General features: G+C 33.1%; 2 protein-coding genes across 8 annotated transcripts; both read left to right on the top strand.

The window, feature by feature from the left end:
- The first annotated feature begins 6,251 nt into the window (after positions 1 to 6,251).
- LOC107907121 (pre-mRNA cleavage factor Im 25 kDa subunit 1) lies at positions 6,252 to 10,170 on the top strand. 7 transcript variants are annotated; one of them, XR_005913606.1, is made up of 11 exons: positions 6,552 to 7,044; positions 7,145 to 7,263; positions 7,521 to 8,007; positions 8,105 to 8,150; positions 8,637 to 8,730; positions 8,832 to 8,905; positions 8,993 to 9,079; positions 9,161 to 9,271; positions 9,600 to 9,660; positions 9,808 to 9,873; positions 10,071 to 10,170. XR_005913606.1 is itself a non-coding variant. In XM_041093124.1 (10 exons), exons 4-10 carry the CDS (start codon positions 7,835 to 7,837, stop codon positions 9,563 to 9,565), a joined length of 657 nt encoding a protein of 218 aa, XP_040949058.1. In that variant the 5' UTR covers positions 6,252 to 6,432; positions 6,814 to 7,044; positions 7,145 to 7,263; positions 7,521 to 7,834; the 3' UTR covers positions 9,566 to 9,794. The 7 variants fall into 7 exon arrangements, 3 of the variants coding, with proteins under 3 accessions (XP_040949058.1, XP_040949059.1, XP_016689843.1); XR_005913604.1 differs by having other exon boundaries at positions 6,561 to 7,044; positions 9,494 to 9,660; XM_041093124.1 differs by lacking the exons at positions 9,808 to 9,873; positions 10,071 to 10,170 and adding an exon at positions 6,252 to 6,432 and having other exon boundaries at positions 6,814 to 7,044; positions 9,494 to 9,794.
- Positions 10,171 to 11,689: 1,519 nt separating this feature from the next.
- LOC107907123 (mitogen-activated protein kinase kinase 2) lies at positions 11,690 to 14,756 on the top strand. The gene is made up of 8 exons (XM_016834360.2): positions 11,690 to 11,963; positions 12,064 to 12,148; positions 12,331 to 12,477; positions 13,056 to 13,280; positions 13,364 to 13,546; positions 13,670 to 13,893; positions 14,156 to 14,293; positions 14,450 to 14,756. Coding segments are annotated over exons 1-8 (1,086 nt in total). The 5' UTR covers positions 11,690 to 11,880; the 3' UTR covers positions 14,451 to 14,756.
- The last annotated feature ends 2,389 nt before the right edge of the window (positions 14,757 to 17,145 follow it).

Genomic DNA, 17,145 nt, shown 5'->3' with positions numbered 1-17,145 from the left:
TATTATTTTTTTAATAAGAATTTAGGTCACACAACTCTAACAAATCCTCTTTATTATCAGTGAGAAAGATGCTCACTAATGTATCAAGACTTTGTAAAAGTTTCTCAAAAACCTCCTAACCTTTAGTAGCTCTCCGCATTACTACATGAACAATTCTCAATCTACATCACTAGGTTTTGTATCAATAAAACAAAATCTTTTTTTATTTGATTAATGTATTGAGGTTTGAATTTGATAATTGTTTTTATAATGGGACCTGAATTAATAATTTTCGTATATTAAGTCTTGAATTTTTTTTGGTTTAAATTAATCCCTAAATTTGACAATTTTTTCTACACGGAGGGCTTCAACATTTTTTTAGGCCAACTTTTTTTTAAGAAATATTATGGACAAAATTTGAAAAAAAAATAAGTCAAATGCAAAAACAATAATCAAATTCAAAGAGATTGAATAAAAGAAAGGTTGAATCTCAATGTGAGAATAATGATCAAATTTAAAAATAAATTTTAATTAAAATAAAAATTTTAAGTCTCGATATAAAAACAATTGTAAAATTTGAGAAATTTTCTTGCATGGATTAAGTGATATTTATAAAAAAATTATTTTTTAATAAAAATAAAACTATTTACAATTGGCTGTGCAGCTCCAACCTCTTAGAGAAACAACTAGGTTTTCACTTTTAAATAGCATCAAAAGCATTAAAAAACAGAAAGGAAAAAATCACGTTCACCTTAATTCAGAATGTGGAAGTTTTTAACGTGTAAAGTTTCATTAAATGTTATTATAAGTTGTGGAAAACTAACATGAATGGTAGGTTTAATGGATTCCAATGACGCTTTTTTTAACTCTATCTTCGGTAAAGATTTTTCAGAATGTGATAGAATCAATGAAGAGACAAAACAACTTTTATTAGACAAATCGTTACGATAATTTGGCGCACTTTTTCATCGTTTTCCACTTTGGGTTTCTAAATTTACCAGAAAAAATGAATATATAAATTCGAATTTATTTTATACAATAACTTAAAATATATATATATATATATGTGTCTCAATCTCATGACAGCCAAACTTTTTTTATTTTCTTTTAAAGTTCAGAAGCGTGATTGTGCTGGAAAATCATGGTATGGCCACAAGCATTTCTGAAAATTGATAATAATAATAATAATAATAATTTGAAGGGTATACATATATGTTATCGTATTATATTATTACAACCCCACGAATTCCCTGAAGAGATAGATTATTATCAAATTTATTAAAAAAAGATAAACAATTGGGGAGGCCCCATGCCATGGTTGGTTTCCTACTTTCTTCATAAAGGTTTTCAAATGCAAGACTTGAACGGATTTTAAATCATGCTTTGATAATAACGCGCGTGGTTAACGTGTGGGTTTAAGCTTATTATCATTTGGCGTTTAAGTTGATTAGAAGTTGAAGTAGGGACTCGAAACATATAATAATACCACATAAATTAAAAAAAGAAGAAGAAGAAAGGACTGCCACTGACCACGAAGTGTACTCTAAGGGTGAGTTTAGATGGACGGTGCGTTTATCTGCGGTTAGTGTAAAAATAACGGTAGCGGTGAGATTAGATATTAATTGTAGCGTGAGACAAAAAGTAGGCTAAACACACCGCACCACAGTTAATCGCCCATCCAAACCCACCCTAAGTCTCTCCAACAATTAAGCAATTCAGCTTTGTAGCGTCTGGTAGCCAGCCTGTTGCTTTCTCTTGTGCTTATAATTTAGTTCCTCACAATTAGACTATGCCATTACGAATTTTGTTTTTCTTTCCCGTATTATCGTAATCATATATATTTGTAAATTATAATAGACACTGAGATTAAGTTTTGGGAGAATTTTTAAAAATTTTAAAAGTTTAGTGAGATTTAAAAAAAATTCTAATTAAAATTTTAAATTTCTTTTATGAAATTAAACAGAATTTCAAAAAAAATTCATAAAATTTCAAGGAAAAAAAATGAAAATTTCCAAAAAAACAAAAAATTGGGACCCCTCAGCCTCCATCATGGTCCGCCCTTAAATAGTAACCATTATAATAAATAAATAATACTAAAACAAGTAAAAATCACAACAATCATGTTATTACCGCAATTTAAATATTATATTCTTGCTAATTAAGTCAATAAAAGATTTGTATTGATTTCAAATCTTGATTAATATTTCGCCTAGCTTAATTAAAGGAAACTTATATTCTTATTAAGTTAGTTTTTGTTTTAGTATTTCCTTTTTTGAAATTTTTTATGGAAAAAAGAATGACATCTTTGGAATAAGACCCCATTTGAAAAAGGTTTCAAAAAGCAGTTTCTTACAATTATTAATAACATAGGTAGATGCTTTTGTCGCCTATTGTTCATTAATTCATAAAATTAAATGATTATTAGGAACCAAAGAAGCATGGTTAAATAGAAACATAATTTTATTTGTAACTAATTCATTTCTCTGTAACTTGAGTGAAAATTACTTTGGAGTCAGTTTCAATCATGATTTTATCCCACTTTCTTCTCTTAGCAAGCTGCAAACCGGAATATAAAGCCTGAAGCTCCACTTCATCTGGTGAATCAGCAACAAGATTCAATCCCATCTTGCTTCAAGAGATACTCAAAAGCGCTATCCACGTTTATTTTAAGCCAATCAGTTTCCGGCTTCCACCAGAGAAGAGTTTCACGATTATTAGAGGTAGTTTTCTTCCTACAATCGCTTTGCTTGTTCTGAAGCTCACACAGCTCCACCATACCGATCTTAACTCTATTGATGGCTCTCTTGTCACTAACAGAACTTCCATTGAAAATAGCTTCACATTGTTCCTTCCAAATTATCCAACAAGTAAAGGCGATTCTGAGTTTCATATCCAAGGCATTTTGCATATTACCTTTGAACAAGCTAAAAATCTCCTCAAGCCACCCACCAAAGCTGCTAATATCTTCCTTGTTCACACGAAGACCATGGCAAGCTTCATAGTTCATACCATACCCTTCGAACCCATCCAAAGCTCAATAGTAAATGTTCAATAGTTTCCGCTTCCTTGTGACATCAACAGCAGATCGGATCTCTATAACCAAACCTGTTCCACATATTAAAGTTCGTAGCCAAGGCCCCAGATAAAGCTTTCCAAAGGAAGATTTTTATTTTACTTTGTACTTTAAGATCCCATACACTCCTCCCCAGTTTCTTATCAACCACTTGTGAATATACTTGTTCATGGGTGGGATTACCCGCCCAACCCGAAATTTAGTAGGTTTGAATAAAAATATTATGCCTGAAAAATGGACTTAAACAATAAAAATTAGACCCTTTCAAAATATGAATCTGGCTCAAATTTAGATATTTAAGGCTTGAACTTGATCCAATTCGGCGCATTTTTAAATTTATAATACTTAATATTATATTATGTTATTTTTATATATTATGTAATTTATAACATATTATAAAATTAAATTTATACTAAATATATAATATTATTCTAATATATACATTAAAATAATATTAAGATGACTATATAAAAAATTTTAATAAATAAAATTTTTAATAAATATATAAATATTAAATTAAAATAATATTAAAAAATAAGATGGCCAATGTATCTTCCTCTCATCTCCGGTTTGCCCCCACCAAAAGTTAGCCAAAGCTTCATTCATCTCGTTGCAAAGCTTCTTGGGAAATTTAAAACAAGACATGTAGTATATTGGAACCGCACTGGCAACCGATTTTTGAGCTTGCTAATGGGCCTTTCCTTTACATAGCTTAGAGCATTCATTCTAGTCTTCCCCCATAGGCTTGGGATCCCCAAATATGTGCCTGGATTCTTCGCAACAGAGACCCCGAACATGTCCCCCATATTTAGTTGAACATCCAGTGGAGTACTAACACTAAAAACCATGTTGGATTTACATTGACTTGCATTATATACCTCTTTACAAAAAAGTCATTTTAAATTTTTTACTTTTTTAACCATTAAATTTGTGTTACTTGTCAAATTAATTAAAATGGATGGAAAGCTAGCTTTGCTCATTTTGCTAATGTGAATTTACATGGACTATGTGACAATCCACATGTATGTCACATTATCAATTAATTTTTAAAAACTAAAAAATATTTTTTATGCTTTTTAAATAATTTTAGTAATTTTATTTTTTTGATTTTTTAATTTTAAAAAATTAATTAATTACTGACATGGCATCTACGTGTATGCCACACCAGCAAAATGAACATACATAAATTTTTATTTATTTTGAGGTGATTTGACATACAACACAGATTTAAGAATTAAAAGAGAAAAAATATTAAATAAAAAGCTAAAATAATTTTTTTTATAAAATTAAAAAATTAAAAAAATTATTATACCTTAATAAATTAAAAATACATTCATGTTTATATACAACAAATTTAAATAAAATATCTATTTTAAAATAATAATCACCATCATTTAAATGGTTTAAATTATTAAAAGAATTATCCGAATTGAGCATATACATTAACCCATTAGAAATTAACGACAGCTGTGATGTATGTGACATCTAATCATAACATTTGTCTAAAAACAATTTTGTTCTCATGTAATTTTCAACATGTAAACATTAGATAAAAAGTCTAAAATATATCCAAACTTTGGTGTGATATAAGATTCAAAAATCTATTGAAAGACGTTTTGCGTTTATTAGTGGTTAAAATATGCCACATTGACATGCATGTGACTGATTTTGTGATGGAATTCTAGTAATACAAAACGCTTTCGGGCCTGGGTTTCTGGTTTATGGGTATGGATTATGGATTAAAATGGGCAGAACTTAAGCCCTTCATAAACTTATTTCTGTTCTGACCCTTTCACTATAGGTGGCTTTGTAACGCTGCGTTTTGGTTCCTAAATTGTTGGACTATCCCGTCAATGAAAGAAATCAAAAGAACAACCTATCAATGTGAACAACCTATCAACACCCCAAGCCTATCATCTTCTCCATGCTGCTTCATTTTCTACAATCCTTCTTTATTTCTTCCATAATTTTCTGGAACAACAAACTAAGGAAAAAAGGAGGGGGAAATATGGTGTGGTTTCAATGTGAGGATTGCGGCGAGAACTTGAAGAAACCCAAGCTATCAAATCGCTTTAGAATTTGTTCTGCTTCCATCTTCTTATTTGGTTGGTTCCATAGCTATCGTGCATTGATTGTGGAGTGATTTTTGAGCAGCAAACCGTTCAGGGTCGTACGCAATGCATCACTGAGGCAGTAAGTCTCTTATTCGCTTGCTCTTGTTTGTTAGTTTTTGATAAATGATCTTGGAGTCCCTTTTTTTTAATCATATTTAGGAGAAATATAGTCCTAAGGAGCAAGTAAAAACACCAAATGGTTCAAATGCAAAACCCAACAAGCAAACAAAGGAAAAACCCGATATTGATATAAATGTGGGGTTATCTCCTCGTCCTCCTTGGTTTTGTAGGTAACTCTCTTTTTTATCCAGATTTTGTTGTGCCACTTTTTTTTTTTCAAGTGTTGCTTGTCTGAAAATACTTTTGAAGAGTTTGAGTAATTTTCTAGGTGAGTTTCGATGGTGGTGAAGTCATGTGATTAATTTACTTTTTATTTTATGTTATAATATTATTATAGTATTTGATCTCACCGTCATTCTATTTTATACTAATAACAGATAAAAACACCACCATCCAAACTTATCCTTACTTAGGTGATTGTGTATGGCTATTGCTCAATGGTGAAAAAAATAACTACCCTCAATTGTGTTCAGGCCGCAAACTTTAAATATCAGTTATTCAATTATTCTAGCTTTCTAGTTTTCCTTTGTTTTCATTTATGAACAATGGAAGCTTAATACACAAAAGTATTACCATTCTTTCTCTCTGATTCTTTTGGGTGTTGTCTTGTTTTCAGTGAGTATTTCAGTCCTTTAGCTGTAATGTATTTGGCCCAATACTACGGATTTTGGTGATTTTGTAAGTTTAATATATAAGATTTAGCTGCATAGTTTTTCTTTGGTGTCTCATTTATAATAACTGACAATTAATCTAGTAAGGTAGTTTATGTTGATCTCTTGAGCTATGGTCCCAACTTTCATGATATAAAAATTTCACATGATAATATATTACCTATATATTATATTAATCGTTATATGTTGTGATTTGATAAGATTCACTTTATTATCTATTTGCAGTCTTTGCAATACCAAGGTTACCAGCCAGCAAACATTGCTTCTTCATGCTGAAGGAAAGAAGCATAGGGCAAAGGCTCGGGCTTTTCATGCTAAACAACCGAAAATAAAGCGAATAGTGAATCGCTGGAGAATAAACCTAAAGGAGAGGCCAAACCGTAGGATCTGCCCAAAGATGGCCATGTCCAAATAAACTCAGAACTCAGGCCCGGCCCCAGTATTTGTTTGGAGCTGCGGCCACCCAGGACCCAAGGTTAAATCCAATTTTTAAGGCCCAAAATTTAATTTTTTTTAGCTTTCAAGGGGTCAAAAATGTCAGGCTGCTCAGAAGCATCAAATGGAGATATATCATCGAATAAGAAGAGAAAGCTAGATGTGCCTGTGAGGGATATTACCGAAATACAGAGTGTGGATGATAGCTCAGGCAAAGCCTGCAATGTTGTGAGAGAAGATAAAGCAGCATTTATCACTAACAAAGAAGATAACAAAAGAAATATAAAGTGGAAGAAGTTTATTAAAGCAGCCTTGAAATCTCTATGTCTCCTAACTAGTATTCATTCTATTTCAACCTTTTTTTATGTTATATTAGAAATTATTCAACTTCTGATCAGCCATTTCCTTTCCCTTGAACCAGGGGTCGGGAACTAAGTAGTCACGAAGTTGCATCCCGTTTATCAAAATTACAATGGTCTTTCCCATTGTTGTCCTGGTACATGCATTTATGCTATCTTTTATATGCATTTGGCTGAGGCCGGATGGAGTTTTGAAGATGCGGAAGCTGCAAAAACTGGTTCTTAAGGCCCTCCAAGAATCAGGTGTAGGTGATGATGATAAGTCCCAACTAAGTGAAATGTTGGAGCACTAGGTGAGGGTGGTTCTTTGTGTAACCTTATTTCTAGCAAGGTTTTCCTATCGACTATTCATTTAAACTACTGTTGTCGATTATTTTCTCTCTGGTGTTGCAGATAATTTCAAACTCCAGATATACAGTTGAAAACAAATACGTACATCTAGTGGCTAAAGACCGGCTTTAATGGAAGCTCTTTTGTGGTGGATATTTTGGAAGATAACTATGTCACCATAAGTAATTGATTTTCCATGGCAGTTTTATAGTCATTCATTTTTATTTTTTTGAAAAACCATTTAAAACGCCTATGGACGACCATATGTATATAGAGAGAAAGAGAGTTCTGCACTTTTGCTTGCTTATGTGCTATATATTTCAACACTGATTTTTTTAAATGATTAATATTTCAATAATTTAAATTTATGCACTTAGACTTTTGAGTCGATTTGAATTTTTTTCCATATTAATTAAAAATATATTATTTTAATGCATAGGAAGGGACTTTATTGGAGGCCAAAGCCTAGAACCAAAGGCGAAAATGAAAAAGTCCAGGCCAAGAGACGTGTCTCTCTCATGCCCACCCGATTCCAAACATGAATATACAAAATGCAGTGTGCGCCGCTAATTTACAGAGACCACAGTTCTAGTCTTGTAAGAAACCCAAATGTCTATGGAGCGCCACGTTCACGACAAGTTTAATAACCGAAACATGCTCTTCTTTTAGGACACGTTAGACTTTATTCGGACACCCTTGTTTTTTTTCTTTTCCCGTCTTTCTTTCTGCCGTTTGAGTCTAGGAAAATTTAAGATGGGAGATCTTCACATGGGAGTAGAAGCAGATGCAATCAACGATAGTAGCAGCGATAATCATAGTAAAAGGGTGGATATTTACCCACTAAGTTGTTACTATTTTGGATCCAAAGAAGCCATTGTTTTCAAGGATGAAACTCTGTTCGATCGTATCAATAGGATGAAATCCAAGTACTTCACCTGATCTCTCTCTTAAATTCAATTGGGTTCTTTTCTGCGCCAAAAATATTTATGGGTTTAACAATTTTAACCTCCCCCCCCCCCGCAGTTATGCTGCCTATGGATTGAGGACTTCCGTGGAAGCAGTTATTCTGGTTAGTTTGCTCTGTTTTTCTGATTTTTATGATTGTGAAGTTTTGAAAACCTAAGAACAATGTTCCAAATTGTTTAAATTTTGAAGGAATTGTATAGTTTAGGCTAGAAGTTATTTTGTGCCCTGTGCTTAGTAATAGAATGACCGATGATTGACTAGGTTAGGAGATCTTACTGAAAACTTTGGTCGAAACCTAGGGAACTTAGTTAGTTCAAGGCTGAAACATATAAACTATTTTGTATTTTTTCTTAAATAAAGAAATTTGAAAGTCACTTCCAGACTTGCAGTGCATGGCATACTGTTAGTCGATTAGAGGCGCCTCCTGGAAGTCGAGAACACCGATATTTAGGACTTAGATACGACTGTTAATAAAGGGTAGACTGTTTTCTACATTTCCGACTGTTATATATATTTCATGCAAGATTGAGGGAATGTATTAGTTTAGTTATGTTCTTTGCAAATGTTTTAAGCAATGTCATCTAATCAGGTTGAGTTGTTCAAGCACCCTCATCTTTTGCTGCTGCAAGTTAGGAATTCCTTCTTTAAGCTTCCTGGTGGCCGTTTGAGGCCTGGTGAATCAGGTAAGTTACTAGTTCTGTGAAATTATCTTTTGCAAACTTGAGTTTTGCTAGGTTTAACCATTCTTGTGCTTCACTGATCTAAGATTGAGCTGAATTTCCAGATATTGATGGACTGAACCGTAAGCTTTCCAGGAAGCTTTCTGCTAGTGAAGATGGCAATGAAACTGAATGGCAGGTAAAGCAGGTTTTTTTTTCTCCCCATTTATATTTGCAAGTATTATTGTGAAATGGTGTGAAAATTCTCACTTTCTTAAATATTCAGGTGGGTGAATGTCTTGGCATGTGGTGGCGGCATGATTTCGAAACCTTAATGTATCCATACTTGCCATCCAATGCGAAAAAGCCTAAGGTTCGTCGGTTGGTACATTTATATTGATTCTGCAGCTGTACCATACCTTTCTCAGTTCTCATGTTATTCTAAATTTCATAGGAGTGCACCAAAGTCTTCCTTGTGAGGTTGCCGGAGAGTCAAAAATTTATCGTACCCAAAAATCTCAAATTGCTTGCAGTTCCACTGCGCCAGGTTCATGAAAACCACAAGGTACAACTTAACATTATAAATTGGTGCTTGAGCATTCAATCAAGACTAAATTGAACATTGTGCTTTGTAGAACACTTGATATTACTTTGACAAGTCCTTTCTGGATATATCAATAAATAACCTGCTTTATGGGGTAGCTTCATTGTACTGCCCTATTTATGCTTCGAACTTGTTGCTCCCTATAGATGTTGTAATTATGCATTTCATGTTTTGTTTTTGTAGACATATGGACCGATAATATCGGGAGTGCCACAGTTGCTATCCAAGTTCACCATCAACATTGTTGACATTTAGAACATGCTTGTTTACAATAATCGTTGCTTTCCAGGTTAAGTAATAGGAACGGTGAGAAGATGTGTGCTGCAGCTGTACGGGGTTTTAAATCTTAGGTTTGTAATTTTTCATGGAATTCCCAAATACATTTGTATATAGTATGTTATATACCATAGTTTTCTTACAATATGTGATATACTAACATTGAGCTCGACAATATCAAATTTATCTTCTTGTTTGTTGGTTTTGACTTTCATTTCCAGGATATTTCAATGGATGTAGTTTGATTCTATTTTGATAGATTGTGTTTCACCCACGTCGGCAGGCAGGCAAGTGCAAAAAAAGCTAACCCTTTGTGCACTATGATAGTTATTAGTCAAAGTTAGGTCATTCTGACCAATAAAAAAGAAGCCAAAGTTAATGATCATAAATTTGCATACAGCCTTAAGGGTTCCACAGACTGCTGAGAACCAAGTGGGTGCCATAGTCATTACTGATCGATAACTATTATGTGATGTGCTTTCAGGTTTCAAGTGGATTCATTGTACAATCGAAACAAACATTGTAGTAATTTGGAACCAACTTGTAATTTCTTACGTCACCTTTATTTTAACCTCTTTAAGTAATTTCTATGTGCCATTCTTTTCCTTTCTGCAAATTACTAATTAATAGAAAATATGATATAATACACAAAATACAATAAATAAATAAAATAAAAATACAATATTAATATAATTCAAATCATAATATATAGACAGTACTTATTTGAAGAAGAAAACAAAAGGAATTCATGGGTAAATCAGAAAGTAATTCGATTTGAAAAATTTGATAAATAATTTAAATTTTGAATTAAATAGTTTAAGTTATTCAGATAAACTCAAATAAAAAAAATCAAAATTTTTGTTTTAATTCGAATATAAATTACACAATTTAAGTTATTCGAAACAAACCAGAAAAGACAAAATTACGTTATTTTGATAAATGTTTATCCATCAATCTTACTTATGTAGTTAAATAATCTTATAGTTTATCTACTAATTAAATAATCAGATTATGTAAACACAACATTCAGTATAAATAATAGTATTCGTTAACTTAACTAGACTTAACTCGAAATCTTTTAACTCGATTCGGAAAAATTTTAAATTGAATTCAGTTACTAAAATAAAATTTATCAATTTAACTAACTCGAAATTTTTTAACTCAATTCGACTGAATCAAATGCTTACCGTAGAGCTTACTAAAGTTTGTGACGTAATAGAGAAAATGTACTATCGAAACGATTCCAAGCCTTGGTACGTACAATATAAGATTACGCCGTAAAGATGACCGCTTTTCCCAGCGAGGCAATTATTGATGAACACAATATTAATAGCATAAAAAATTTGTTTCCAGAGTCAATAACCGGCCGGCTAAAAAGGTGGTAGAACAACTTGTCAGTACTTAAAATTGTAGTTCAGCTGGTTGTGAATTTGAAAATTCAACTATAATACAAAAGGCGTCTCATAGACTGCTATCGTTTTTATTCGTGGAAAATTTGTGCGCAAAACAGTGTTAATTTTGATTGGAAATTGGGAAATGACTTTTTCTAATATTGAATTTCGTTTCTAGAAACTGGGTCGCTCATACACGTTATTATCATCTTGTGTGTAATTTCATTAATCTAAATTTCTCTAAAAATGACACTAATCCATTGGGTCTTTTTTATGATTTTATATGGTAACTTTCCCCGCTTTCATATATTTGTTTTTTTATTTAAATATGAATATGTTCTCATCCACCTAGCCAATGTGAAAATGCTTTTTTTATAAACAATAAATTTTCTTTTAAAATCTGTTTGCTAATGGGAGTGCATTTACATTTGGAAGCTTTGAAAATCTATATTCAAATCTCATGGTTTCTAATTTTAATCCATTTCTTAGTTCTACTTATAAAATATAATTTTGTTTTTTGTGTGTGGCATTTAAATTTAAAAAATGTAATCATTATTTTGGCTTTTCCATTAATATTTCAATGTTACCATGATTAGTTTATAATATTAATTTGATATATATTTTTTGGGACGAAATTTATATATATATTTAATGAAATTCTTAAAAAAATTATCTATTTTTTTTAAGAATTAAAAAAATTAAATTACGACATAATTATTAAAAGAAAAGTCAACGTGAAGTCAGGTCATCTTCCTCGTGGTAGTGGAGGAGACTGGTCTGCTTCTCTCTTTTCCTCTTCCCTATATATGTATATAAATAGCAACCATTAAAAGAAACACTCTCAACTACCCTTTTTTTTTTCTCTCCCACTTTTGGAAAAAAGAAGAAGAAGCAAAACCTCAGATGAAGAAGGGAAAGGGAATTGTAAACCCTAATTTGAAGCTCTCTCTTCCTCTTCCAGCCGAGATCTCCTTCGCCAAATTTCTGTAAGCATGATTAGTTATTTACGTCCACTTTCAAATTCTTCTACTTTCTTATAAGGATTTTTAAAGTTTGATTTTGGCGTTAAATTTTTTTTCTTGGCAGAACCGAGAGCGGTACATTCAAAGACGGCGATCTCCTCGTTAACAAGGATGGAGTTCGAATTGTATCTGAATCCGAATCTGAAGCTGTATGATTTCTTTTTTCTTTTTTCAATGAACTTGCTTTTTTTCTTAAGTTTAACGCTTTTCATTGCTGAGATTCTCTTGACTCAATAGATGTTTGCCGTCTAGCGAGTTAAGAAGATCTTAGTTAGAGTTTTCATTTATTGAAGATTTTAATCTGTTTCTTTTCTTTTTTTGTTGCTTTTAGCCTCCGCCTATTAAGCCATCAGAAATTGACGCGGACGACCAGTTGAATTTAGATGATATAGATGCCATTAAAGTTATCGGCAAGGGTAATGGTGGAATTGTGCAATTGGTCCAACACAAATGGACTGGCCAATTTTTTGCATTGAAGGTAAATATCCAAGAGCCAAGTTTTAAGTGTTTTAACACTTTCTGAATTCTCACTCTCGTGTTTTTTGTTTTAAAATTTCCGTCCTCTGTTTTTTTTTACCAAGAATTATTGCCGTTTCAAATTTCAATGACATTTGCATGATGTGCACATATCACCTGTAGGGAGACGAAATTACACAGTGTGAATGTGGTTATCTAATTAAAATGTCTGAATTATGTTGACGGATTTATCCATTTACCTCATATGTGTATTCTAATGAGGGCCTGATTCCTGGAAACTTATTGGTAGGTTTAATCATGATGAATGATAACAAAAAATCTCTCCTAAATCATGCTTGATAGATGTATTAGGAGCTATTACTGTTAAAAAGATGCTTCTCTTGTTGGTTACACTATGAATTAGTAAAAGAATGTTCAGCCTTTCTTGATTTTATAGAAGTCATTCTTCTAAAACAGATCTTGTTATTTTTTGAGAATTGGAGCTAGCCAAATAACCATTCAAAAAAAGTTGTGTTTCTTATGAGTTTTGCATTTCCTTGTTGCTCTCATGGTAAATCCTGACACGGTTTCTTTTGCTAGATTATTCAAATGAATATTGAAGAGTCAGCTCGCAAGCAGATTGCAAAGGAATTGAAAATAAATCAGTCATCTCAGTGTCCATATGTTGTTGTTTGTTATCAGTCTTTTTATAAAAATGGTGCCATTTCAATTATCTTGGAGTACATGGATGGTGGATCCCTAGCAGATTTTCTGAGAAAGGTTAAATCCATTCCCGAGCCCTATCTTGCTGCAATATGTAAGCAGGTTGGTACATTTGAAGTTCGAAGAAATCAAGTGTATGTACCAGATGTTCTGGTATTCATTTTATATTCTTCTTGTTATTGCAGGTGCTAAAGGGTTTGATGTATCTTCATCATGAAAAGCATATTATCCACAGAGACTTAAAGCCATCTAATTTGTTAATAAATCATAGAGGAGAAGTCAAAATTACTGACTTCGGTGTGAGTGCAATAATGACAAGCACCTCAGGACAAGCAAACACATTTGTTGGCACATACAACTATATGTCTGTAAGTAATTAATTGACTGTACCAAAAGATGAAAAGAAACTTTGTTTTGGTGGCTAAGGTTATTTTATTATTATTTGTTTGAAAGTTATTAGTTTTGTTGACGTCGATTACCTTCTTTTGTAGCCTGAGAGAATTATTGGTGACAATTATGGAAGTAAAAGTGACATTTGGAGCCTGGGGCTAGTTTTGCTTGAGTGTGCAACAGGTCATTTCCCATATTCCCCACCTGATCAGGCAGAAGGATGGACTAACTTTTATGAGCTCATGGAACAAATTGTTGAACAACCACCACCTTTTGCACCTTCAGATCGATTTTCTTCTGAATTTTGCTCTTTTATATCTGCATGGTAATTTTTTTTAATCAGTTACTTATAATCCCTAAAAGGTTCTAGAATATTTTTGCATTATAATGAGTTATTGAGTTCTATATTGTTAATTAAATGTTTTCGTCAAATTGATCTTCTGTCAAGAGAGATCATTTATTAGTTCCTTTTGGTACTGGAGGGATAGCCTCTGCAGTTGGAATTTTCCTTTTACTTTGATTTTATAGAATTGTTTGATCATTTGAGTTTTACTGAAGCCTGGCTTGGGTTCTTTTATCCATGACAGTGTAAAGAAAGACCCGAATGAAAGAAAGTCAGCTCATGAGCTGCTGGGACTGCCTTTCTTGAACATGTATTGTGATGTGGACCTCGAATCTTACTTCAAGAGTGCAGGATCACCACTTGCAACGCTAGAACTTGTGTGGTATGTATATGTTATGCTTGAGTTTGGTTACATGTTTTTGTCATATATCTGTCCAAAAGCTTGTTTTCACTATGATGAGATAAAATTTATCTGGTCTTTACTTCATATCTGAAACATAACAATAAAGCTAAACAAAAGTGTCACATTTTTTGGCAGAATTCAGACGAAACAAGTTTCAATCAGACTCTGATGTCAGCAGAAACCGAAGTTCTAAGAGCATGGAAGATTTGTAGTTTTTGTTGTAAGTAATGTGCAGGACTTATTTGAGCGGCTGTAGTGATGACAAGGCCAAAGTTAACCCTTAATGATTATCAAAAAAATTTTCTTGCCAGAGGCTCGGAGTGTGAGGTACACCTTTATTGCCGTGTTGTTAATGTTTTTCATAATTTGAAAGGTAATGATGTCTTATATCAAGAACAAAATTTATAAACTTCCTGAATTAGAATCTTTACCTGTCTTTTCATGTTCTGGGTGCATTAATTCTGATCGGATCATTGCATCACGTGTTACAGGACTTTAGTCTAGTGAACTGCATGATCCTCCGGCGCATGCATATGCATGCACTTAAGCTTGTATTGTAACAAGGCATGCATTGACATTCAAGTTCTGGAAAATTTAAGGGTCCTTTCAGCATCTGATAGTAAATCCACATTGTTAATGTTATGTTCCGTTTGACAACCTTTCCAATCAATACCATATAAGACTGTTATATCTTGTATGCTTTGTCTTCTTATAGTGAAAAACCCTCTCCAAAGAGTTACTACTTCCATGTATGATTCCAATTTCGAGGATTAAGTCTGCTTTTAGAGTGTTGGCCTTTTATGATCAAATGAAATTGAATCGGATTGAAGCTCAAACAGAGTGAATTAGTGTCTCAAGTCTAGAACAGAATTTGACAAGTCTAATTACAAGAGTTCGAGGAGAAGTTTTCTTATTGAATATTCTTAAGAGCCTTTAGGTCTACCACGCTGACACTTGTATTTGTCTTCTCTTCCTTTAGCAAAAGCCTTGAAAGGTACTCTCCTGCAGCTTAAGCAGCAGGGTCTGAGTTCCTTACCCTTTTTTGAGTACACTTTATCACACCATCCAAGGATTCGCTTTTGTGCAACTTCACAGGCTTCGTCGTTGGTAATTTCATCCTATAAGCCATTATTGGCTAAATATAAAGACTCATTGCTTGAGGAACAAAATCTCTTTTGGATTTGGGATAATCCGATGTCAGTGTCACCTGTGGATCATGAAAGATGATAATCATATTTAATACCATCAATAATCAAATGATTTAGTATCATTAGTTAATATGATTAACAACAGCAAGGCTAATATGTATGTATTTCAATATAGAAATTTGGAAATTGACGTTAAATCGAGTGTATCAATTATCCCAAAAGTTTAAGTTCTTCAAATATGTCCACCATGTGAAAAGCTTGTCGGGGATGATCAATTATAATGTTTCCAACAAGTAAGGCAAGGTTTGGAAATACCTACCAATAGAAGGCGTTGCAAGATTTAAAAAAAAAAAATCCAAAACGAAAACCATTCGAATTGCCTTATGTGGCTTCTATCCTTGCATTCTCAGTGTCTCTATCAGGCTGAAAAAAGAGGCAACCAGAATATCTGTGTTCGAAATAAGTAGTCCAGTGGCAAAGAAACCAAAAATGAAACTCAAAATACAAAGCATGACTTACCAATGGCCTACAGACAGAGGCATGAGAATCGCTCTTGAATCACCACATCTGGAAACGATTGTGTTAAATAATAATTGCAACTACAGCAGTAGAACCGAATTTTATGGGCCAACAGGATGTATAATTCCCAAATGAGCATCAACTTGATGACATAAATGGTGAAAGCTTTCTTCTATTCTTCCTGCCAGTAGTACCCAATATTTCCATCAAGAATGCATGCTTTTGCATTCTCTTTAGCCAATGCTTTGCATCATGGTATTAATCAGTCTCTATAGCCGATGCTTAGCCTATGCAAAGAAATACTATTTATTACATAAACCAACTTCGAAAAGAGAGAAAAAGTTACCAAGTGAGCAATGATTCTGGATCAGACTCGTTCAGCTTACTGTCATCATCACCAGCAATATCAACTTCTTGAGCAACACTTGTATTTCTTTGCTCTACCAGAGTAGGTGATGAATTTCTCTCAGCTTTTACCTTTCAAGCTGAGACTCCCTCAACAGATATGCTGTCTGATATCACGGGAAACAGATTGAGAAAATGGATTTTCATGATGGCCACCAAATATTATGGATCCATCTTCCTCACTAGATATTTTCTACAAATGCTACTATCCTCAATTTTCATTTGATTTGGCAAAATGGTTTTATCATGCACCCTGGCTATCTTCATGTGAACATGCTGGTGCTGTACAATTATATGGGCAAGAACCATGGAAACCTTGGTGTTCACCAGGATGAACTTGTAAGCTTGATTTGGCTTTTTTTCATGGGGCAACAACAGACTTGCCTTCTTTAGAGGTGACATTCAGCACGTTTGGAATTTGAATCTCAACACTTCTAGCACCTGTCTCTATCACAGATTGTGGCATCTTTTAATAGAAAGGAAGAAAAAAAAATTACAAGGATGCAAAAAGGAGGGTACTCTCTGAATTTGTTGTTAAAATGAACATAGTAAACGGGCCAACCTTGACAATTTTAATCTTTTGGCTTTGCAACTTGATCCTTGTACCATAAAATGCTGGATTAATTTCAAGAAACTGAATAGAATTCATTAAAGGTTGCGATCAAATCAAAGTTCTCAACAAGTAAATCAAAGAAGTGTACCTCAGATCATCTGGCCCCTACTGAAGTAACCATGCAAACCGTTTGCAAATTGCAGGTC

Source organism: Gossypium hirsutum, chromosome D05, assembly GCF_007990345.1.
Source record: "Gossypium hirsutum isolate 1008001.06 chromosome D05, Gossypium_hirsutum_v2.1, whole genome shotgun sequence".
Lineage (NCBI taxonomy): Eukaryota > Viridiplantae > Streptophyta > Magnoliopsida > Malvales > Malvaceae > Gossypium > Gossypium hirsutum.
The sequence above is the reverse complement of the archived record's forward strand: the minus strand, read 5'-3'. Positions and strand labels throughout refer to the sequence as shown.